Here is a 25,560-nt window from a genome sequence, read left to right as displayed (position 1 = left end):
ATTTTTCCTTCCTTTCTCCTCTTCTCCCTTTTTCTTCATTTCTCCCCTTTCTTTCTTCCTTTCTCTCTTTTCTTCTTTAATTCAGTACTTTTATCTTCCTTCCTTTTTCTTCTGTTCTCCCTTTTCCTTCCTTTTACAGGCTTGTTTATTTCAAGTAAATAAAAGAACCCTAGCAACCACATAGTGATGCCCTGGCAACCTCTCAGAAAACCTTAGTAATGACCTGGCAACCAGCCAGCCACCCAAACATTTTCTTCATAAAATGTAACAATTCAATTAGTTCAAACAATATTGTTTCCAAATTCATATTATATGTCCCTGATGTAAAAAAAAAAAAAAAGAAAAGAAAAGGAAAGGAAAAATTCATTTATTTTATTTGATTATTTATTTCTCAGTTCCTGGCTTCCATCTTCTAATCGTCTTCTTGGCACTCTCTCTCAGCAGGAGAGGGGGCAGACAGACACTAATCCAGGGTTAGAGGTGAGTAGCAGTGCATGAAGGGTTCATCCGAGCATGGAAGAGCCACCCAGGCCCACTCTAATGAGAGGCTGCTGTCTCTACTGTGCCATGTAATCAACTGAGCCAGATTACCAAAGCCCATTTACCCACAGCTGATAACCACTGACTCCCTCCGCTGCCCGGAAAGGATACGCTAAGAGAGTTTAGACGTGACCCGTCAACCTCCGAAGCTTAAGAGCGTTTAGTGCTTAAAATGAAAATGAAGGTGGGAGAAAATAAAAACGATAACAGGAAGGAAGGTGGAATAATAAAAAGTAAACAGATTACCACAACAAAAAAGACAAGAAACAAGAAAACTTTGTATTTTACATTTTTCTGCAGAAACTGTCCACCACTGTCCAAGTCTCTATGATATTCTGGTTTTCAGACTCATTTAATGTAAATCTATTAATTTATTATTTAGCCCATTTTATTGTCTTAGAAGATTAATATACATGTAATACTGAAGCACAGGTGTTTTAAGCATATGGTTCAAATCCCTAACCTAACCATAAGCTATAATTTGCTTTAGTAAGCCCCAGTAATGATGACTGCAAAACACATCTTCAACACTTTAGTGTGAAATGAGATATTGCTCATGGACAATGTCTTATTTATCATATAATGAACTCCAGCTTGTTGTTCATCAAGGTAGCTGTCACATCTAAATTGCAATTTTGAAATAGTGCCTTTGTTCAAATCATTAATACACTTCCATCGTTTAATGCACTTTCAGCAGTCTTTATGTCAGCACATTGTCCTGGCGTGGGCATTTATGGTCCTGCAGTTGATAAACTCAGCGATTAGTGGAGTGTTTTTGGATTGCACATTTATGATTGCAGCTGGATTGAAATGAGGTTTGGGTGCTATTGATGACTGGCTGAATCTTGATGATTGCTTGTTGATGATTGGCTGAGTGTTATTGTGCTCTGGATGATTGACACACTATTTTGAGCTTCCAGTCCTGATGATGTGTACTATATATATAATGTGGTTGTTGATTAGCACAGTGGTTTGTGGCTAGAGAGATCAACAGATGTTCAATATGGGAATGTTAAATCATTTGATGTCTATTACATACTTTGTAGTGCCATTCAGGTCACTTATTGCTTATAGGAAGCAACAGTTTTCACAAAGAAATAAGATATTTTAGTATCATGACAAACAGCAACTAATAATTGAAAGTGCAAGAAGATAGAGAGGGAGTGCTTGTATATAAATACTTTGGCAGAAAAAAGCAAATATACGAATGACACAAAGGCTTCAGTTCAGTTAATCTCAGCTACTTTTTAAATTCTCCAATTCTGATGTCAGTAAATTCTCTCAAATAGTATGATTCACGCAAGATTAGAATAACTAAGAAAATATGGTAAGCTCAGACAGACTAGACACACACTGCCACACAGTATGGATACAGATAACAAAAGGAGCATTACCCATTCACCAGGGTCCCTTTCACTCCAGGAAAACCCATTTCCTACAGACATGAGAGGTTTCCTGCACACACTATTTACTATTTCAAGTGTAGAAGCACAATCCTAAACACTCTCTTTTCTTATCAAATTCCCTTGATACGTAAAGTTCATTCCCATTTCCACTCATACTTTGCCATACGTTCAGGAATATAAGCAGCAATGTGGTTATTGGAGTCGGCTCGAAGCCCCCGTGCAGGTGTGTTTGTGTCCATGTGGCCGAACACCCCTGTAATTTTATCCTTTATCACCTGGTGTCCGCAGGGAGGTTTTAAAACCAGTTGGATTTGCGAGAAATCTCCAGAAATCCCACCCCGCTATCTGATCAAAGCCCACCGGGTCTGTCTGATAACGGCTGGGGAGAGAGAGATGAGCTCCACCGTCAAATGGGAATTTGTAGCTGTGAAACAACAATAATTGCAATATGGTTTTTCACCTGTCAGAACAACCAATTCAACAGAGACCAAGAGCCAAGAATTAGATAGAGAATATGGCCACAGTATGAGAAAGTTAGATTTAACCTATAACTGGAGTGTTTCTTAATATCCAGATTTCAACTGACGCATAAAATAATGCATACGCATGTTTGCACAGGTGTTTTGTTGGCAATGTGACAATGAAATTAAACATAATATTTTTTTATCAGAAATACAGCACAAACAGAAATATTGTGAAATAGTATTTAATTATTATATATATATATATATATATATATATATATATATATATATATATATATATATATATATATATATATATATATATATATAAATGTAATTTATTCCTGTGATGCAAAGCTGAATTTTCAGCATCATTACTCTTTGGTGTCTTCAGTGTCACATGATCCTTCAGAAATCATTCTAATATGCTGATTTGATGCTCAAGAAACATTTCTAATTATTATTGATTATTATCAATGTTGAAAACAGAAATTTCAAAGTTCACAGAAAGTTAAAAAGAACAGCTATTATTTGAAATAAAAATCTTTTGTTTTTCCTGTCACTTTTGATCAAATTAATGCATCCTAGCTGAATAAAATTGTTAATTTATTAAAACAAAATCTTAATGACCCCATAGATAAAATATTGTCAAAAAGCTTCTTTTTTTTCCGGTCAGTTATATCACCCATCTCTATAACACAAACACACACAAACCTTAAACCTATATTTAGCATCATGTCAGGCTCTTCCACATAAGATGAATTTTTGCTGTTATCATTGAAAAACACATGTCTAATATGTTGGGCAAGACATGAATGTTCATGCCCCCCCCCCCCCCCCCCCCCCGCTCTTTGCACACCTATACATCAGACCTCAGCAGCACCCACAAAGATCCTCCATCCCCCATACCTGCAGTCTCATGGGAAACGCTTCTGAGTGACTTAGACAGTTGTTTCGTCTCATTCACTTTATTGTTTGGATCAAACCTCAGAAGAATGGCTCAGGGGAACCAGACGAGAGATGCTGTCTGTGCCTTTGACCTGACCCTTATCCCTTGATGCAGTATCTCTTTGGAGGTTTGATTCTCTTTGTCAGGGCGAGGAACTACATTTCCCCTTTTTTCTTCCTTCCATCTAAAAACTAATTTCCTTCTATTTTTTTTTTTTTTTTTTTTTTGCATTGGTGTTAGAAAGGTTTCTGTTGAATGCCCTAGCAGAATGCTTTAATCAAAACACCATATTGAGCATTGTGGAAGAGCAGGGAACAAGAGAAATACAGAGGAGGAATGCTGTAAACATACAAGCGCAGTAAGAACAGCATGAGTTGAGTGAAGGCTCTTCAAACCCTCTTTCTGAAGATGTACATTCAGGTCTGGACAAATAAAAGCAATGCACGGGGAACGGATGACAAGAGAGGGAGAGAGTGAAAATAAGGGAGGAGGCGGTCTTTCGCTAGACTGAATTCACAAACCCGGCGCTGTTCAAAGGCAGCATGCTGAGGACACCTGTGCATAAAATTCAAAATTCAGTTCTAAAAACATCTCTGGATTCAGTGGGACGTAAATCACACTTACACACACAGAATCTCTGTTCCAAAACCTAGTGAGATGCCTTACTGTCTACTGCCTTCAGAGGCTGAAACGGAGACTCATAAGGCCTGAAACGTATGCAAACACAGATCTGAAATACAAAACTGACAGCAGAAGACAATTTACATTAATTTTCAATAAAATTAGATAAATAATTGTGTTGATGCAATTGCATATTTGCATAGAGCATGTTTTGGGACTAGTGACCGATTTGGAATGCTTTACAAAGGTATAATAACGACACAAACAGCACTGCTTATGTGAAGGACACAATACAACTTTACTTACAACTGATTTCATGACTTTGAGATAAGAATGATGCTAAACTAAAGATGCAATACTCTAATATGCATAAAAAGATTCTCTAGACTTGAACACTATCTTGAAATAACTTCTTCATTGAGGGGCTGTTTACATGTCCATTGGTATTATGTGTTCAGTCTATGTGCGTAGTGTTTCTTTACAAAGTGACATCGCCAGCTACTGGCCTGGCATAACAATGGTTTTAGTCGTTTTCCCATTTTGACAATGCTGTCGCCTGTACACGAAAAACACAAACCTTTCTGGTTTTAGTACATCGCAGTTGTGTAAACGTACCCTTAGATTGCCACAATGCTTTCTGGGATTGGGATGGTATAATAAATTATTCTTAAATGCCTTTCAGTGTGTTCTAGAGAAAACATGGGCTCTTTTAATTGAAAGGAGTAACTTACATTTATACAGCCCCCATATGGAGTGTTGTGATTCTTCCTATTTATTTTTCTATTCCTTATACTCTCTCTGCAGCCTTTGTATCGGTAGCTCACCTACGATGACTTAAAATGCTATCTAGGTAGGCAGCTCACTAGGTTTTGGAACAGAACTACTGTATTCCTATGACATGGAGATTCTGTGAAAGAGCTATGTATTTCAGTGCATATACTGTATGCTGCGTATACTTTGAAGTCTCGGGTACTTGGAGAGCAGTGCATCAAACTAAATAAATAAATATTCACACAGACAAATAAAGTGGCTGCGAGTGTTTGAAGTGCTAACTCCTCGGCTCCTGCTTATCTGGGCTGTAGTATTACTGCGCTCTAATCCATCTCTGTAGTGAAGCCCACTCGCAGGCAGTCTACGGACACACACACAGACTTCCAAAATCCTTCACTAATACTTCTCCCTGTCGGTGTGTAGATAACTCAGTGCATCACCATCACCATCACAAACATAAACACCTCTCTCAAAAAATGCACACAGACCAGCGATGTTGGCAGACAGAATTGTGTTGAAACTCTAAATGATCAAGCTGTATTTCTATCCGATATCCTGAAACCACACACAAGCTCTGTTCAAGAACCTAGTGAGCTACCTACTTAGACAGCTGCCTAACATGGCACCTCATAAATAATTGATGTGAACGCTCTACATAGGCTGAAAAAAGACAAGCACACAAGAGATGCGACTCACAATTAATTCCAATATTGTGGATTTTAACAATATTTTAATATGCATAAAAAATGAACATTTTTAATTAGATTGAGCTCTTTTTTTTATTGATACTTTGCAATACTGAATAAAATATAGTTATAATATTAAATGTATGTACATGTATACTATATGTAAATTTTACCTGTCACAGGACAGCCTTAATTTAAATAATAATAATTTTCAAGATGCTTTTTTGTTGGATTATTAATTTTTAAAAACAAATAAACAAAAAAAACCTTCAGCATACTGTTTTAAATGCATGCTTTGGATCTTACATAGGCTACTAATGAACAGTAAAATAAAATAACATAACATAACATAACATAAAATAAAATAATTGCCAATTTGAAAGTGGCAATTATGGGATTGGGAACAGAAATTGATAAAACACAGTATAAAATTTTAATTTTTTATAAGCAGTATTTCATTAGTTAATTATTATTTATTTACTCAGTGTGCACTATTGTTAATTTAATTTATTTTACACTGCTTTGGCAATCAAAAAGAAATCTTATTTAAATGCCGTTTCTGTGTCAATTCAATTAAATGCCAAAAAGAAATGAAAAATTAATTGAGAAAAATTCTGCAGTCTACTGCATTATTTTACAGTAGGTTAATATTCCATACATGTCCTTGATCAACTACACGGACATCATACCAAACAAGAGACTACAGAGAATCGATCCAGATTACGCCATGGAGTACAGTGCCAGATTACAGCTGTCACCTGTCATTAGCACCTCTACCTGAGGCCATCCCTCGGTCTATGAATGCATTAGCTATATCAACACAATATTATTCTCTTTCATTCATCCTCACATGAAAGGTCCAACGCTGACCAGCAGCATATCAATAAGGCCATACTGGACAGAGCTTGCTATTATTCTGCTGATGTGAGTCAGTGGGGAGAGTGTGGTGTGGAGGGCCCTGAGGGCTCATGTCTTGTCAGAGGCAGAAAGGGGTTTCATGAACCATGGGGATGCCAAGACCTGCATACAAACTAGCCTAGCGCATACTGCCTCTGTCACATCGTGAGGTTAAAGCGCACAGGCCCGGGATTCAACGAGAGATAGTGAATCTTCAAGAAGAGGAGTTTATTTCTACATTAGAATACTGCAGATTTTATAAACATATGGTGATTGCATTCATTTTATCTCAACGATGAACCAGATAAAACAGTTCCCTCCAAAATCCCCATTTAATCCATAGATTTGTTTTAATAACCTGAGCAAATGGTTAAAAATGCAGGCCTACCTGTGCAAATGTACTGTAACTATACTTTCTCCCAGAATGAACTAAAACTCTTCTTTCTCCCACATCTCTCAGCCTCTGACACTGTGATGCAAATGTGTATAAATGGGCTAATAAGGCACAGAGGGTTTGGGGTTAAAATTGCATCAGGGTGAGATTGAGAGAGGACATGAGAGAGTGAAAAGCGACTGTCAGAAAGAATATTACTTAACACATATTAGCATAAATTAAATATGAAAAACGGGAGAGGTTTGACACCACATAGGCTTGAAGTAGAGATAAGAAAACAGAAACGAAAGTGAAAAAATGAAATAAAGATGATAATGCAGGCAGATGAAAATTTTTGTGCGTCCAAATGTGTCTGAGACAGAAACCAAGAGTAATGACAGGATAGTGCTGCCCACAGGAAAGATAAATCGCAAAAGACATCTCAGTTGTTTCTCATAGACGAAAGGAGATTAAATAGAGAGAAAATTGAGAGGTCTTCTTCCCGAGAAAAAAAAGAACCCTAAGTTTTAAGTCTCCTATATGTTTGTCTTCTGGAATCTCAATAACGTCTCAGACTGTGTTCAGATTTGCCAAGATACCAAAGAAAAAGAGTTCTGTCAGGGCCACTATCGTCAAAGATGATTGACAATTAGCATACAGTTTGGATTGGCGATGTGTTTCTGTTATGGGCAAGAACTCTCTGCCCATCCATGCAGCCGGGGGTTAAAGTGGGCCGGAAAGGTCCGGAACTGCGTTCCGACACCTCAGATAAATGAATAAATAAATAGATTAAAATCAAATCAAATCATTCTCATCAATTTCAATGATTCTCATCATTCATGAAATCAAAATGTAATATCACCCCCTGGTCCCGCCTTCACAAACACGCTTCCCGACGTTATGTTCTCAGTCACGGTTCTGACTTGACTGCATCTACACCAGTTCACGCATGCAGACAAAGTCCTTCCTCTCCTCCCCGCTGAACGCGAGCGATTACAAATGCGTGGTTGAGCGCGGTAAAGTGAGTTTTAGGTTCGATATTCACTGGACATTTGTTTTCCCTTGCCACTGTTCTATAGGGTCGGCAGTCTTACAAAGATATCAATAGCAGGATTAGTTTTAACATTATGTAACCATTGTATATCGACATGAAATATTCATTCGAAATCACCTACGTGCATTATAGCTGCACAGTTATACCTGAGAATGCTTTGACGCGTTTCCACAGCGCATGATGTCTAAGGGAACGTCTGCCAATTCCACCAACTGCGGTAAACGTAGGCTATAATTTCGATTATTTAAAATGACTTTTACCATTTAAAAACAGACGTTTTCAAATTCCAAAGCTTGTAGAAGGTTCCTTTTGGCAATACTGACTTAGGCTACAGCTTTCCTGGTAGCCTTGAGTAAATGAACTTGTCTATGAAAATGATTCATAAAACATATAAATATCAGTTGAGCCTATATATGTTTAATTTCTTCACTGACACAGATGGAAATGAAAAGACTATCAGTCAAAGTTCAGCTTTAGGAAGGGAAGAAATAGGGCAGGATAAGGAGACTGAGAGAAAAGCAAAGATGAAGATGAGGAGAGAGCGGGTAGGCTACTGACAAATCATCTAAAGACTAAGGTTTTAAAACTATTTCTTATAATTTTTTTGGCCTTCAAAAGTCCTAAATTGCACATGTAGGTCAGAGAAATCCAAATTTTCTCGGGGGAGCATGCCCCCAAACCCCCTTAATTACCTCACATTTGAATGCCCATGTCTGTGGATGGGTCTGTGTGTGTGTGTGTGTGGGGGGGGGGAATTTTTTGAAAAAATTCAGCCCTACAGTGCCAGGGCTGAATTTTTGTCCCAGTCCGCCCCTGACAGTTGCTGTTCTAGCCAGAGCAATTGGATGTTGCAGTGGAGTTAAAAGTCGATGGTGAAGTAGGCTAACGTCAAATAATCTTGATTGATTTATTTCTGTTATGGTTGTCTTCAGCCATTTTGGTATGTTAAATTTGAGTCAGTTTTGGAATTCCCATTTTTATGTTTAAATTTATATTGTGGTGTTCAGCAATTTTAACATAGTATCGTCATCATATCAGTGTAGATGTAGATGGACCAAAATAAAACCATTAAAATATCAAGTAAATAAGCATTGTTACTTGGTGCCACAGTGACACTCTTGTCCCAAAAAGTATTGCTATGCCACGATACTCAATATTTTGTCCCACGGTGAGTCATTTTTCCCTGTTGCACCTACACAAAATTGGGTTCCCCCACCTGCCAAATCCCACTTTAACCACTGCATGCAGCCTAGCATGGATAAGAGCAGGGAGAGCAGTGATAACCCCCCTTAGGGTAAACAGAACAGAACCAACATGAATGTATTGCAAATATTATTAATGTTCAATGATTTAATGTACAACATGATTCAAGAAAAATGAGTCCGATTCGAAGAGGATTATCAGAAGGCCAAGTCCTGACTGGACAAGAGGAGGAGCTGGGGATGGAGGAGGGTAATTAGCTCCTGAGCAACACGATAAAGGTGCTGATATTACTGAATTTTCACTATATACAGTGAGGAAAATAAGTATTTGAACACCCTGCTATTTTGCAAGTTCTCCCACTTGGAAATCATGGAGGGGTCTGAAATTGTCATCGTAGGTGCATGTCCACTGTGAGAGACATAATCTAAAAAAAAAAATCCAGAAATCACAATATATGATTTTTTAACTATTTATTTGTATGATACAGCTGCAAATAAGTATTTGAACACCTGTCTATCAGCTAGAATTCTGACCCTCAAAGACCTGTTAGTCTGCCTTTAAAATGTCCACCTCCACTCCATTTATTATCCTAAATTAGATGCACTTGTTTGAGGTCGTTAGCTGCATAAAGACACCTGTCCACCCCATACAATCAGTAAGAATCCAACTACTAACATGGCCAAGACCAAAGAGCTGTCCAAAGACACTAGAGACAAAATTGTACACCTCCACAAGGCTGGAAAGGGCTACGGGGAAATTGCCAAGCAGCTTGGTGAAAAAAGGTCCACTGTTGGAGCAATCATTAGAAAATGGAAGAAGCTAAACATGACTGTCAATCTCCCTCGGACTGGGGCTCCATGCAAGATCTCACCTCGTGGGGTCTCAATGATCCTAAGAAGGGTGAGAAATCAGCCCAGAACTACACGGGAGGAGCTGGTCAATGACCTGAAAAGAGCTGGGACCACCGTTTCCAAGGTTACTGTTGGTAATACACTAAGACGTCATGGTTTGAAATCATGCATGGCACGGAAGGTTCCCCTGCTTAAACCAGCACATGTCAAGGCCTGTCTTAAGTTTGCCAATGACCATTTGGATGATCCAGAGGAGTCATGGGAGAAAGTCATGTGGTCAGATGAGACCAAAATAGAACTTTTTGGTCATAATTCCACTAAACGTGTTTGGAGGAAGAAGAATGATGAGTACCATCCCAAGAACACCATCCCTACTGTGAAGCATGGGGGTGGTAGCATCATGCTTTGGGGGTGTTTTTCTGCACATGGGACAGGGCGACTGCACTGTATTAAGGAGAGGATGACCGGGGCCATGTATTGCGAGATTTTGGGGAACAACCTCCTTCCCTCAGTTAGAGCATTGAAGATGGGTCGAGGCTGGGTCTTCCAACATGACAATGACCCGAAGCACACAGCCAGGATAACCAAGGAGTGGCTCTGTAAGAAGCATATCAAGGTTCTGGCGTGGCCTAGCCAGTCTCCAGACCTAAACCCAATAGAGAATCTTTGGAGGGAGCTCAAACTCCGTGTTTCTCAGCGACAGCCCAGAAACCTGACTGATCTAGAGAAGATCTGTGTGGAGGAGTGGGCCAAAATCCCTCCTGCAGTGTGTGCAAACCTGGTGAAAAACTACAGGAAACGTTTGACCTCTGTAATTGCAAACAAAGGCTACTGTACCAAATATTAACATTGATTTTCTCAGGTGTTCAAATACTTATTTGCAGCTGTATCATACAAATAAATAGTTAAAAAATCATACATTGTGATTTCTGGATTTTTTTTTTTTAGATTATGTCTCTCACAGTGGACATGCACCTACGATGACAATTTCAGACCCCTCCATGATTTCTAAGTGGGAGAACTTGCAAAATAGCAGGGTGTTCAAATACTTATTTTCCTCACTAGGGATGGCTGGGATAGGCGTCGTACTCCTATAGGTAGACGTGGATCAGCTGAGAGTCAGCTGATGCTAGCTTGACTGACATGATGACTGCCAGAACTAACGCTATGCTTAAAATTCGCAGTAAATTCTGTTGTCAGTTCCCCTTTAATGCTTAATGCCGTTCTGTACACACACAGTTCAGTAATTTACAGGAGTGACAACCGCATTTTACAACCAAATTGACTCCTGAAAAATGCAGGGAGTGGCAAACACATTTACAAACTTCTACGCAGTGTGTACGGAATCGAACTGAACAGCTAGTTGTTAATGGTGTAATCAAACATGTGGTGTAATCACACATGTCATCAGCAATCTCTCTTCTGTATGTGCACGGTGCAAGAAAACTACAGGGAAAGCCCTATGAGCTTTGACTCATTTGTGTGTCCAGATCTTGCTAGAAAATTAAGACATGCAGTGGACAAGAATAAGCTCATAATAAAATTAGATAAATCCAAGTGCTTCATTTTCAAAACAAGACCAAAATATCTTACTTTACTTCAACAATCATCTTATTTGTCTCTATATTTACTAGTCTAAATTAACTTTAGGAGAAAGTTATCTATGAAAAGACTTTTAGACTTGTAAACAACATTTTAGATTTCCTTGCAAGGCGGTAAAAGAACAGTGTTTAAGTTGTTAATGAAAGTTTAGGTTTCAGGTTTTGGATCTATATAAAGGAAGCCTCATCTTTATGCAAGAATGTCAAACCAATCACAATTCAGTATGCAAATAAGTGTTAGAAAGAAGACCAATAGCAATTCTATATAAATATATCAATGACATCATGAGTGTGTCATGTACATTATGAACATATGAATGGAAGTCAATGGGAGATTTTCAAATTTTATATCAAGCATAACGTTTGCTAATACAAAAATGAATCTATACAGAATACATTTTAAAATTGTAGTCTGTACATTATGTCAAAAGATTTAGGCTCAATTAGTTGCAGCAGTTTAATATTAAGTTTAGGAGTTTAGAACAAACTAATTGTTTGAAGAATATCTACAGTACTGCGTAATGTAATGAAACATAATTGTGAACTCATTAAAACTCATGAGCTATGAACGAACAACCTGTTAGCAATAAAATGTTCCTGTGGCTGAGAAAACAATCGAGAAAGGGGACACATGCATGCATAAGGGAAACATATTTACAAAGAAAATCCCAAAAGAGCCAAAACAAACAAGAATAAAACAGCAAAATGAAAAAAAGACAAATAATGGGACTTTTTCCATGGTCACCAGCAGCAACATTCCCTCATATCACAATTACTACCACCTCTCTGCCTGTCTTTCTCTCTATCTCTCTCTCCTTGCCATCAGCCGGTGGTTATTAACGACCCCTGCACCCCTCTGTGAGCACCCCATTTATAAAACTCACCGTTTTAATCTCTCTCAGTGTGTGTTACTCCCCCGCGCTCCCTCAGCCTCCAAACACACTCATACATTCAGTGGCTGACACCTTTCTGGAGGATTGAGAATGCAATGGCCAGTACTTACAGTTCAGGCACCTGCCCAAAACTGAGCACACTTCCTCTATATTTACACACCATCCTTCTCTCTCTCTTTTTCTGTCAGATGCTTAACCAGTTATACAACTCATCCACAATGTTCCTTAAAGTCTTTTATGGTGTTTCCCTGCTTTTTAAAACTTGATTGACGTGTTAATGCACATTAAAAATGAGCCGTGTTAAGATTCTTTAAAATTACTCATTTTAAAATTATGAAAAAAAGAAAAAACAGTGAGGTTTATGCTTAAAACAAGACAAAAACTATTTGACAGTTTATTTTAACATACTCTGATACTACCATTCAAAAGCTTGTTTTTTTACAGTAAGAAATTAATATTTATTTTCAGAAAGAAAGGTTTTAAATTTATCAAAACTGACAGTAAAGACATTTATAATGTTACGAAAATCTTTTTCAAATAAATGCGGTTCCTGTGAACTTCATAGAATTTTTACAGCTTCCAAAAAAAAACTAAAAAAATTAAAGGGATATTTCACCCAAAAACTAAATTTTCTGTTACTTTACTCACCCTCAGGACATCCAAGTGTGTGTGTTTTTTTTCTTCAGTAGAACAGTAAAGATGATGTTTAGCTGAAACCGTGGTCATTGGTGATTCATATAATGCAAGTCAATGGCTACAGTCATTCCAAGAGTCACAAAACATATACAGGCAAAACAGAATTAATACCCGTGGCTCCTGACGATACTTTGAGGTCTTATGAAGCAAAACAATCAGTCTGTGCATCATTTACAACATTATTACCTGTAATCCACAGCCTGGGCAAACAGTCCTGAGCGCGAGCTTCCTGACGAAGTATATGCGGGAACTCAAACGTTGGGAATCTGTGAAAAGTCAATCTTCCCGATTGGGATCGCGCAAGCCAACATAATCTTGGCATCCAGGATAAGCACAACTAAGTACCATTTTGATGACTAATACAATACACGTGTCCACACGTGTAAACAAACGCAGCGTCGAGATTCTCCGCGCATGTGTGATAATGTGACGGGAAGCTTGCGCTCCAGAATCTCATGAACACGCTCAGGAATGTTTGCTGAGGCTGTGGATTACAGGTAATAATGAGGAAATAATGTTCAGTTTTTTGCACAGACTGATTGTTTCACTTCAGAAAACCTCAATGTATCATCAGGAGTTTATTAATTATGTTTTGCTGTATATGTTTTTTGACTCTTGAAGTGATGTTAGCCATTGACTTACATTATAAATATGTTCTTTACTGTTCTACTGAAGAGAAAAAGACACCTACATCTTGGATGGCCTGAGGGTGAGTTAAACTTGATTTTTGGGGGGACCATCTCTTTAAGCTTTTTCAATACTGAAAATGATAAGAAATGTTTATTGAGCAGCAAATCAGCATATTAGAATGATTTTTGAAGGATCATGTGACACTGAAGACTGGAGTCTTTGCCATCAAATATGAATAAATTACATTTTAAAACATATTAAAACAACAAACATTTACTATAAATTGTAATAATATTTCACTTTATTACTGTTTTTACAGTAACTTTGGTAAAAGAGACTTCTTTTAAAAACATTTAGAAAAATCTTAACTTTTGAACATTTATTTTATTTAAAAGAAAAACAACAACCAAAACTTGTTATCAAATGTTATGATATTCGTGCCAAAACAAGAAAAAAAAAAAAACAATTTGCTAACTGGCTAAGAACAAAAAATAATAATAATAATAATAATGTTTTGCCAACGAGTCAGGCATGATTTTACTTCTGCAGTAAATGTATCTTGCATTAAGGATGTTATTTTTCTGCAAGTCTACTTGGTCTTCATTTCTTCGGGTCAAGCTTTTGGCCCTTCCAGCTCAGCTAACGTTGAAAGTTACGCCCCCAGCAAGTTCTCTTTATTAATTGTCAGTGTCTGGCTGGAATGGTGCCACTCATGCCATCCACGCTGCCCCCACCCTCTCCCCCTGGACTGAATCCCTGGCACTGCATGCATTAATTAATGCATATTTCATTTAGCATGCCTGTGCTGTGCAGCATATTGCTTTACACTCTATTCATTTCCCCAGGGAAATGATGTTATACATCACCCCTCTGCTGGCTCTCGTAATCACACACATATTCAGACGCATCCACACACCTCTGAATTCCCAGGACGACACTGGAACCTCTGAGCACCTGAGGCGCTCACAGCCTGAGGGATATTGCCCTATTGTGAAACACCCCTCCCAGGACATGCTCAGTAAGGCCAGATGGCAGTGATCGCTGGCAAAGAAGGCAACAAACATGCCGCTCAAGAAATCATGCATGCAGCCACTATAAGTGACACCTCTGTTAGCTTCTATATTTGGCATGTTAATCAGATTCATACTAATACTACAAAGATGAGTCATTACTGTACAAGAAAATCTGTTTGGATGAGTCACAGAAAATAGACAATATGCAAATGATAATACTCTAAATCAATACACAATTTCACATACTAAACTACTGTATGTTAGTTGGTAGAAACATTGTTTATCGCAATTATAAATAATAATCATAGATATTTAATGAACATGGCAGTCTTATTTCAAGTTATTGCAACCATTTCATAAAATCAATAAACCATAAGTTTGATTTAGTGCCCAATAAAACCACTGTTTGTTTGGGTCCCTCTGTTTAGGTTCAAGGAATATTGAATTGATAGATTAATTTAAGCATATTTTTAATAAATGAGATTTACTATAAAATGTTAAACATTGCGGAATCTTTAATTTAACACAGGTATCCTTGAAATACACTTAGTTACATCCCTAGTTTGCTGTAGCTACTCGGAAATGCAAAATGTAATCTTACAATTCATTCACATATTAAGTGACCTTTAATAAAATGTGGAATTCAAGCAATCACTGCTTAAACACTTGAAATGACAGATTTGACAACAGCCTTGAAAACAGTTTACCTGCATGCCTAACATTGTATCACAGGATAATATTATGTTGAATATTATCCTTATTTGCATACTTGCAAATGCTTAATGAATAACTCTACTGTGCTTTATAAATATAGCTTCATAAGATGACCAAAATAAGAGATTATGTCCATTTGTACTTGAAATCCATATCATGAAAGCTATAACCAATCAAACACTACTGTTCAAAAAGTTTGGGGGCATGTTTTTGAAAAATGTCTCTTATGCTCATCAGGTGGCATATATTTGATTAACAAATGCAGTAAAAACAACAACATTGTGAAATAAAATATATTTTAAAATGTCATTTTTATTATTATATTAAATTATATTATATTATATTATATTATATTATATTATATTATATTATATTATATTATATTATATTATATTATATTATATTATATTATAATCATTACTCTAGTCTTTGGTGTCACATACATGCTATTCAGAAATTTTTCTCTTTGCTGCTCAAGAAACATTCATTATTATTAACAGCTGCTGTTTTTATAATTTTGAGGAAAACAATTTTTTCTGGATTCTTTAATGAATAGAAATCCATTTATATTATTATAAATATTATATAAATGCATCCTTGCAGAATAAAAGTATACATTTCTTTAAAAAACAAAACTTTCGAATGGTATAGTCTATATATCCATATAATGAATCACATCACGCATACAGTCTAAAATGTACATTTTTAAATTGTGAACAGTATATGCAAACTATTCGAGGTATTAATAAGCAATTGAACGAATGATGATTGTGGTTTGAATGAGGTTTTTAGTTGGTTCTTGAGCTAAAGTTTCTATTTTCCTTTTTTCCCAAAATGATGCTGGGACAACCAGGTCTTAGAGAGCAGATAAAGGACATTTGAAACTGTCCCGCAGTGTTCACTCTAGCAGCAACAGCAATGCTAAATCATCTGCAAAGAGAAGCTTTAGATTCGCTGTCATGCTGGGTACACCTGGGAAATCCAGAAACTCCAACTGTAATGCAGGTTTGTCAGGCCTTAAACTTACTTTTACTGTCTGAGTCAAAGATTCTCTTCTTGAATTGGTGCTTTGATTCAGAGTTTAATGTGCATTGACAATTATATGTAAGTCATATCTGTATATGCACATAACATAATGGAAATAGGTTATACACGGGCAGTCTTACACAAGAACAGTCAAAAGTGAAGCCTAAGCAATAGGAAAATATTAACTCTCATATATGTCCTCTCAAAGTTCAACCAATTGTGTTAGCTTGAGACGAGACAATCTGTTTGGGAAACCTATTTGAAAACATTATTTCTGCAATTTTATAAGGGCCACAACAATTGCACACTTCACCTTAAATGATTAGTCAATTAAATCTAAAATCCACCAATTATTGTTCAGTCTACCTTAAACATATTTTTTTTTTACAGTGATCTCATTAGTATTCATAGATACTCATACATTTTTACATTTGAATAGACACTGATACATATAATATCAACTTATGGATAGCATGACTTCACAGAAATACAAAATCCTCTGTTTAGGTTCAAAGAATATTGAACAGATAGATTAATTTTAGCGTATTCCTAAAAAGTGAGACTTATTAAATATGCTTAGCACCCACATATAACTAATTTGGCATTTAAAAAAAAACATAATAAATCAGTCTAAACTCAACTTGAAACAAATTGTGTGCTGCAAATACACTTTACATAGAAATAAAGGGGTGATGTTGAATTACTGGCCAAACGATGTTCTAGTACTTTATAAAAAGCCAATTTAACTAATCTATTGCTATCTGGGATGAATAATAGCACCTAATAAAGACTAAAGACAATTAGCGGTGATGTCTCTGCAGTGATTAAAGGGTTTAATCATGTCTTTTTCCAAAAACAGCTGTGAGAAACTGCTGGATTTGAGCTATTTCTCCTTTTTTTCTTTCCAACTGCCATATTTTAAGACACGCTTGAATCCCAGGCAAAGCTTGTCAGGGGTAGAGAGCACCACTAAAGATGTTTTTGGCCATGCTAATCACACACAGTACAGCTACAGCCAAACAGATGCTATGGCAATTTTCTCAAGTTCAGTGACCACAACCACACGCTAACAAGCCTTGCAGAAATGGACCAACACTTTTTGTTATTTCTGTCGGTACAATGTCTTTGTAGCGAAGCTGAGGCTCTACCCCATTATATTAAGAAACAGAGAGAATCAAGGCCTCTGTACTAGTCGTTAGCAATGCTAGCTGAAATAATGAAGACTCTGTGGGTAACAATTCAGGAGGAATCCTGCTGCTGATGGTTGAAGCTAGTTATAAGTGCTGTATTGTGGGCTGTGTTTGTGTGTGTGTGTTTTAGCATCTCTCAACGCGCACGGCAGCATTTGAAAGCCAATGTCCCTGTACACTGGGCCACATTTATGAAATGTGAGTTATAGTAATTTGCATAAAACCAAAGTAAACTTTCTGCATACATATAGGTTTTTCAGGACACAGACAACAAGAATGCAGAATGCAGCTGTAAAATGTAAAAAAAAATTAAAAAAAATGCATCATTATAGCAAAATCTTTGTTTTCATTTCAATTATTTCTGCTTGATTTTTCAAATAAAGTAAATTAATTAAAATGGTCAAGAAGTGCAATGAACAAATGCTAAACTAAATCAAAGTAACTTTTGATTTTGCTTAAAACTTAAACTAAATTAAACTTAAGATTTATATTCTAGTAAACAACTGATAAATTACACTGCACAATAATAGTAAACTGTTATTGTAAACTGATATTTTATTTAAAGTCCTCCTGTAGTCAATAATTTTATCCCTTAACATTTAATTTTTCCCTTAAGTTGTAAGGCTTAAAACTCAGCTTTGATCACAAAAATGTCACATTTAAACTTTTTTTTTGCTGTGAAAAAAAAAAATGCTTCATGCCTTAAAATAGCTTGAATGTAACTCTACACCCTTGCTTCATTTAGTATACATGGATCTATGAATATGCAAATTAGCCCCGCCTCCACTCACACACGATCAAAGATCCACTCTGTCAACTTTACTGAAGTAAACGCTCACTGCACAATGGTTTCGCTCTTTACAACTTCGGACACATAATGGTAATTAATATGATCATATTTCATCATTACATCATAATATACATCATATACATAATTTACCCGCTATATTGCTAAATGTACCCGATTTTTCATATCAACGGAAAAATATACCGGGAAAACCTGGCTTCTTCTTGAGACTTCACTGCTTCAGAGAATAGTTAATGATATGCTAAAGCCCGCCGGCACGTTGACGTGATTGGTTACAAGGTAGTTTGGAAAAACCAAGAAACGCCAGAGATTTTAAACCGAACATTATTATTATTAAATATTAGTTTATTTTTATATTAACATATAAATAAATATAAAATTGTGAAATATATAGATATAGATTTGTATTAACATCTGCACTTTTATAGCCAACCAAAAACAACCAAACATCTAGCCAACGATGCTTCTTTTTCATTTGCTGTGATTGGCTAATCAACATGAGGAGGATGGCTGTTGTCTAGGGTTTGTTCACACTTGTGGTGTGAATTCAGTTCACTCAGTTCGCTTGGTTCGGACCAATAAAAAAGAAAACCGATTAGCACCCCGAACCTAAAGGCCTATGGATATGTTTACAACCTGATTGGTCGGCTTTTATTACATAACTTACCGGACATCAAAAACAATGCTGTGTTCTGGGCTAAATGTGTTCATTGTATGTTCGTAGCCTACATATGATGGTATTTAGACCGGCTGAGAACTCGTGAAGAGCTTATAAAATGTGTAAAGGAGTCAAAACAGTGGCAGGAATCCCTCCGTCACACACACACACAAAGATCTGCTGTGAGGAGATGCGGTTTTGATGTCTGTGCTGAACTGTGATGGGCAACATCAAGACTATGATGAGAAAAAAACAGCTATCCTTGAGCATTCTGTCCTTTTTAGGGTCGCATCTTGTGACGTGTCATGTCATGACTTATGTCATGTCCTGTTTTTGGTTCGTTTACATGTCTTTGGACTGTGTTAGGTTCATATTGCATTCAAACCGCACCAGAGTTCGTTTGTAAGCAGAGCGAGACTCATCTTTTCAGTGTTCTCGGTCCGCTTGTTTAGTGGTACCAGGGTTCAGATGGCAGCGTTCACACTTATTCAGATGAACCGCACTAAAAGAGCAATCGCATCAGAGTTTGCTTTAATCCAACCAAACATGCCAAGTGTGAACACACCCTTAGATACAGCCAGTCAGCGAACAGAATTAAATAGCTTTTAATGTGGCCAAGTATAAGACTGACAATTGTCTTTGACAATTGAAGAGCATATCAAATATTATATGAATATAAGAACATTTCATAAGCCCAAACGTAATTGGATTATTATTACAAATTACCAATCACCGTTTGGAAAGAACAAATCCTTTAGAACCAGTGACATACAGTACATGCTTTCAGGTGTCCATACGCACCTTTGACGCTCAGCTCAGCGTAGTTGGACACACCAGATCCTCCATCGGAACGAATCACGCAACGGTAACGGCTGGTGCTCCGCTGTGACGTGTCTGTTACGCTAACGGTGGCGGAGAATCGCCGATGGTTCACCACACGGGTTACCATGAGAGACGTGTCTTTACCGTTCCATTGCTGAAAGACAGGAAAATGATCATCCTTGCAAAATCTTATAACTGATAAGAAGCACACATGATATGTTTGAAAGATATTTTACAAGATGGTCCATAGTGTCACATCAAGACAAAGGCACAAGCTCTTATAACACACTGTACACAGTGAGAACTGGTGTTATATCTTCATGTCTCAGAGCTGTTGCACAGGATTGATGGAGGCTTAAGGTCTCCAGCCAAGGGAACAAGTAATTTTATCCAAGACTTCATGAACACAGACACCGGCTTAGAAATCTTGCTGACAAAAATCTCCAACAAGATATTAAGTTTCCTCAAGTGATGTGTCTCGGGACCAAGGTTAAAAACCTCCCAACGCTCACACATAATAGAGATGCATAGAGATTTAAAAAAAATGTTAAGCATGTATCATCAAACCAGGGCCTTGTCCACACTAATATGTTTTTCGTTTGAAAACACATCTTTTTCTCTTCATTTTGGCCTTCAGTGCACACTGAGCGTTTTTGTCCTGCGAAAATGGAGCTTTTTGAAACCGCTTTCCCGAGTGGATAAATTTGAAAACGCAGTTTTCGCGTTGTAGTGTGGACTGTGAAAACGGAGGTTTTAGAAAATGATGACGCATATTTAGTCATGTGACACATATTGATACCGCTATTGTGCCTGTTATGCGCTATTCACTTTTACACTGTTGCTTAAGATATGTTACTTTGTACACTTCTTATTGCAGTCCTGCAAAGATGACAGAAAATTTACGCAGAAAATTGCGTTTCAGACCAAAAATGTATTAGTGACTGAGTGCGACCTGGACGCATCAGTGAATGGTGAGATAGTTTGCTAAATAAAATAATCCTGCCAGAAGAATAGCTTAATTATGTGTGTTCCGTCTGTATCATCTCAGTGAGCTTTTATGAGGTTTTACGCGTGCACAGTAAGGTGAATTTAGCTTTTTCCGACGTTTCAGTGTGGATGAGAAACATTTGGAAAAAGCTAGTGAACGGAGAGTGTTTTGAAAGGAAAACGCCATTTTCAAATGTATCCTGCTCTTCTTCTGAGCAAAATTTGAACTCGTGTCATATTCCAACAGCGCAGGAATGTGAATGAATGAAACTTGCTGGTTTGAAGCATAGAGGTTTGAAGGCATTTCAGGGGGCGTTTACTTCATTTTGCATAGATCACCTCAGCACATTATCTTATGAATAGCGCGCTCTGCGAGTGGGTGTGAACTCATTATCGATAATTAGATGAGATGGGAGAAACTGTACTTCTATTTAGTTTCATACAGATTACATTGCAGGAGAATATTTGTTTTGAATGTGAATTGTTTTATTTAAAAGTAGAAATTTAAAGCTTTCTTTAGACGCATGTTTCATGGTTGTGTGATAAGTATTAGCTGAGTTTCAGTTCATTTTCCAGACTTGTTTCAGAAAGATTTTTGCGGAGACAGAGTGAGCTGAAAGCGCACCCTGTTTATTTTATTTATTTAAAAATAAAAACAAGGTTTTGATGTTAATGTGAGTGTACACAAAAAAAAGAAGACACTCTATAGTTTATAATCATGTATTTATTTTATTTTTATGACCACAAATTACGGATTTTTTTAAGTTTATGTTGCTGCCATGTGAAAAAAATCCAGCAAAACGCGCCGGCGCGTTTGTCGACCTCAGAGGGTTAATGTAGACATAGCACAGGTTTGGTGTGTCTATGAATGTTTTTATAGGTATGTTGTTGTCCCTTTGTGTGGGAAGTGTGTGAGGTTGTGTGCATAACTCACCTGTAGCCAGAGTTTGTCATGTTGTGACCATTTGCCTCCAGCAATACACTGGAAGGTTGCATTCTGTCCCACGTTCACCTCAACATTCTGCAGCCGCAGAAAATGTGGCGTCTTGCCTATTAAACAAAACACATATACCTTCACAAACATCCCATAGCACCCATGCAAAGGATATAAAGCACATAGACACTGATGGTTAACTATTTTGTGCTCCCTAAATCCACTTAAAACAGGTGTACTTCATCACTTTAGCAAAGAACATGTTCCACTAACATTTGACAAAGTGTTCAAAAACATTTTTATTTTTATTAATATATTGTTTAAGGCATATCAATTAATCATTTCAAACCTAACAAACATCTTTTTGTCAAATATTTAGCTTTTCTATCTTTTCTAACAAAATATCAAAACAAATGTCTTTTATTGTACATTTAATGACATTCTGTTTTTTGAAGTGTCCAAATGCTCTTTTGAGCTCTTGTATGTTCTATGATGGTACACATTTTTTTTCTGGTTGTACATTTAGAATCAACATCTGAAAACAAGAAATGTTATGGAGCTTGTATTGTATTTAATACTATTTGCAAAATATATTCTCTCTCTTTACAGGTGCATTTGTCTTTAACAACAATAACTCTTGCACTATCTGAACTCACTACAGCAGCCTCCGCCCACTCTCCCAGCCAGCTTCATTATCTGCGAATGTACAGTAAGCATTCTGCACAAAAGCAATATCATTCCTTTTCAATTAAAGTAATTCAAAATATGGATTTCAATTTTAGTACCCCGCTATGTGGAAAGCATTAAGATTTAATGATGAAATCTTAAAATTGCCCACACATATTCTTCAAGATAAGTCAAGATAAGATCTATATTTGTGCCTTTTCAAATCAGCTCTTATTAATTTTTTTATTTTTTTTATTCTGGTTTTGTAAAATAAAATACTAGCTTACTGCATACTGTTTAATATACACTGTACACTATCTACTGTTTTTTAAACATTGCATGTGAAATGAAACTATCCATTATGCAAAGATCCATTGTGTTAAGATGAATTGCTTTGCTTTAGATAAATGTGTCTGCTAAACTGATACATGTAAATGTCACAGTCACGTTACATTGGCTTTCAGTTATCACATAGGCTAGACCGTCCCATTTAACAACACTCGGTTCAACCAATAGCTGTGTCCATGCCTTCAAAGTCCACGTCCTTTGAAGGATGCAGCCTCTGAATGCAATAGGTCATCTGAATGAAGGCGTGATATGTAACATGATGTGCCATTCGCAACCCATTTTACTTCTGTAATCGGACATAATTCTGAGTGGAATGGGATTTTCAACATGATTTTTTTTTTTTTTTTAAGTCAACATTTTTCTGGAATAAGATGCAATGATGAAACATGCACTGTAAGACTGGGGTCTTCTGTAATACGCATTAACCTAATTTCCTCGTTGGCACTGCTGGCTTTGCATTATGGGCAGAGAGATCTAGGACAATGGATGTCAAAGGCTAAAGTTCTCCTGTCATAACAAGAATGATGGGGGCCTGAAGTCTGAGCACTCATCTCTGCAATCTGTCTCCCTGTCTCCCTGTCTCCTCTCTCTCTCTCTCTCTCTCTCTCTCTCTCTCTCTCTCTCTCTCTCTCTCTCTCTCTCTCTCTCTCTCATCCACAGACTTGCTTGTTTGCTAGCCTTTTCCATCTCTGTTCAACCCTCGATCCACATGAAGTGCTTTTCACAGTAGTTGACAGACTGAGCTCCTACAGCGTAACCAAGACTGTGAAAGTAAGCAGGCGCTGTCTGTGTGTGTGTGTGTGTGTGTGTGTGTGTGTGTGTGTGTGTGTGTGTGTGTGTGTGTACTCACGGCAAGGGTGGGCCAAAACGTGCATCTCATCCACTGCGATGAACCCAGGATGCCCTTGTACAGATACTGCCTCAAAAATAACCTAAATGAGAGAAGAGGGGAGAGGAAACCAAGCGTTTAAATCAAGTCAGCTTGTTTCAGACTGAACTGAGATGGTCAATTTATTTCAAGCAAGAAAAGGATTGAAAATATTTAAATTGGCAACAGGAAAGATCTTTTTGCTAGATTAAATGCCTGTGGCTGGTAGCAATAACTGCTTAGACTAGCCTTGCAAGTTAGTCACACAAATTTTTCCTTCAAGACTAGTCATAACTTTAAGTCAGTTACATAAAAAGGTATCAATTATGAATCTGAAAAGTAAGATTTTTAGCTGAAAAGTTAATTGCTAGTTGGCCAGACTAGTCTTAACTTAGCTGCTATACATTTATAGTTTTAAAAATCATTTTAAATTTGAAAGAATAGCAGAGTCCACACCACAATTATAATGATTATGGCACTGAGGAATGATATCATTGGAATCACTTTTAGAACTATTTTTTCCAACTTATGAATGATAAAAATATTGACAGCCAATCCGAGTCCCCAAACTTTAAGAAGCTGGAGCAAGACATAATAATCTGATAATCTCGAGCACACACATATGGGACTGGCATGGTTTGCATAACATACTGTACATGCCATGTGGTGAAGACATGTGTGGTCTGAACAATGCCCTCTCTCTCAGAGCTGCCAAGGGCTGGCACTAGAATGCCAAAACCTGGACACAGGATGCACTCAAGTCCCTGGCTTTCCAAAAAAGGCCTCAAGGGACTGAATCTACTTGCCCAGATTCAATTCTCACCATGTTATTCAGGGTGAGATTGTAGAGACTGAAGGTGTGTGTTTTCGCAAACCACAACCAGAGAATGTCACGTTTCGGATAAGAAATGTTGTGGGAACTACTTTCAGTAGCTTTAGCTTTGTGTTGTTATTTACTGTAGATTGGTTCTCAATTCCAAACCCTACAAGAGACCAGTGTGAGTGTTCTGCCTCAAGAAAGTCATACAGGTTTGGAACGACGTGAGGTTGAGCAAAATAATGGCTATATTTTCAATTTTGAATGAGCAAACCCTTTGCATCGTAATTTTATCAGCCTTGCTTCTACTCAAGGACATTGCTGTATTCATAATTTATTCACAGCATTATGGCTGACTCAAATGATCTTTAAAATGGTCATGACATGGGGGAAAAAAAACTGCTTTTTTAAAACAAGTTCAAACAGAGACAGAATTAATTTGCCTTTTTTCCTTATGCATATCATAAAACTTTACCCTTTAAACACTGTCACGTTGAAAGTGGCACCCTACGATTTAAAATGCATCACGGCAGGAAACAAGTCAATTAATCCAGAGATTCGTTTTGGCAAAATTGGCCACTTATCTGGCAAATTCGTTGCTCTAATCAAACTCTTAGTGGGATATTTTTCAGTATAGTTTATGCTCCCAGGGGCAGATTTTCTAGTAGATATTAGTTCTCGATATTTAACAGGCAATTTATTAAGTTCAACTCAGCAAGAGAAGCGAGTCCTTTTAAAAACTTTAAATGCCGTTCGCTGAACACAAACTGGGAACAAGTGTGAATCTCACAGTTTTTGCCGAGAACATGTCCGTTTCATATTTCACCACAAAATGAAAATAAACAAAAATCTGAAATATAAAATATAATTTTAATATTTTATCATAAATCATAAAATAACATTTTTATTATTAAAAAAAATCTTAAATTTAAAAAAGAAATTGCAATATAAATGTATATAGACAAAATACTCCAAGGCACTCACATTATGGCAAGCCGTTTTAACATTTAATCCTTAAAACCTACTAGTATCTATTTCATTAAGTACTAGTGCTTATTCTTTAGGTACTAGTGT

The 25,560-nt window shown here is 37.0% G+C and overlaps 1 protein-coding gene across 6 annotated transcripts in view; it reads right to left on the bottom strand.

The window, feature by feature from the left end:
* ptprt (protein tyrosine phosphatase receptor type T) overlaps positions 1 to 25,560 on the bottom strand; it is a 250,176-nt gene that overhangs the window by 144,295 nt on the left and 80,321 nt on the right. For all 6 annotated transcript variants that reach the window (XM_084127973.1, XM_084127974.1, XM_084127976.1 and 3 more), the window contains exons 4-6: positions 23,652 to 23,733; positions 21,788 to 21,903; positions 19,846 to 20,020 (exon numbers count right to left, since the gene is read on the bottom strand). In XM_084127973.1, the coding sequence (XP_083984099.1) occupies positions 19,846 to 20,020; positions 21,788 to 21,903; positions 23,652 to 23,733 (373 nt within the window). The remainder of the gene's footprint in view (positions 1 to 19,845; positions 20,021 to 21,787; positions 21,904 to 23,651; positions 23,734 to 25,560) is intronic.

Source organism: Abramis brama (assembly GCF_963993115.1).
Source record: "Abramis brama genome assembly, chromosome: 11".
Classification (NCBI taxonomy): Eukaryota; Metazoa; Chordata; class Actinopteri; order Cypriniformes; family Leuciscidae; genus Abramis; species Abramis brama.
Note: the sequence above shows the minus strand (reverse complement) of the source record. Positions and strands in the feature narration are given on the sequence as shown.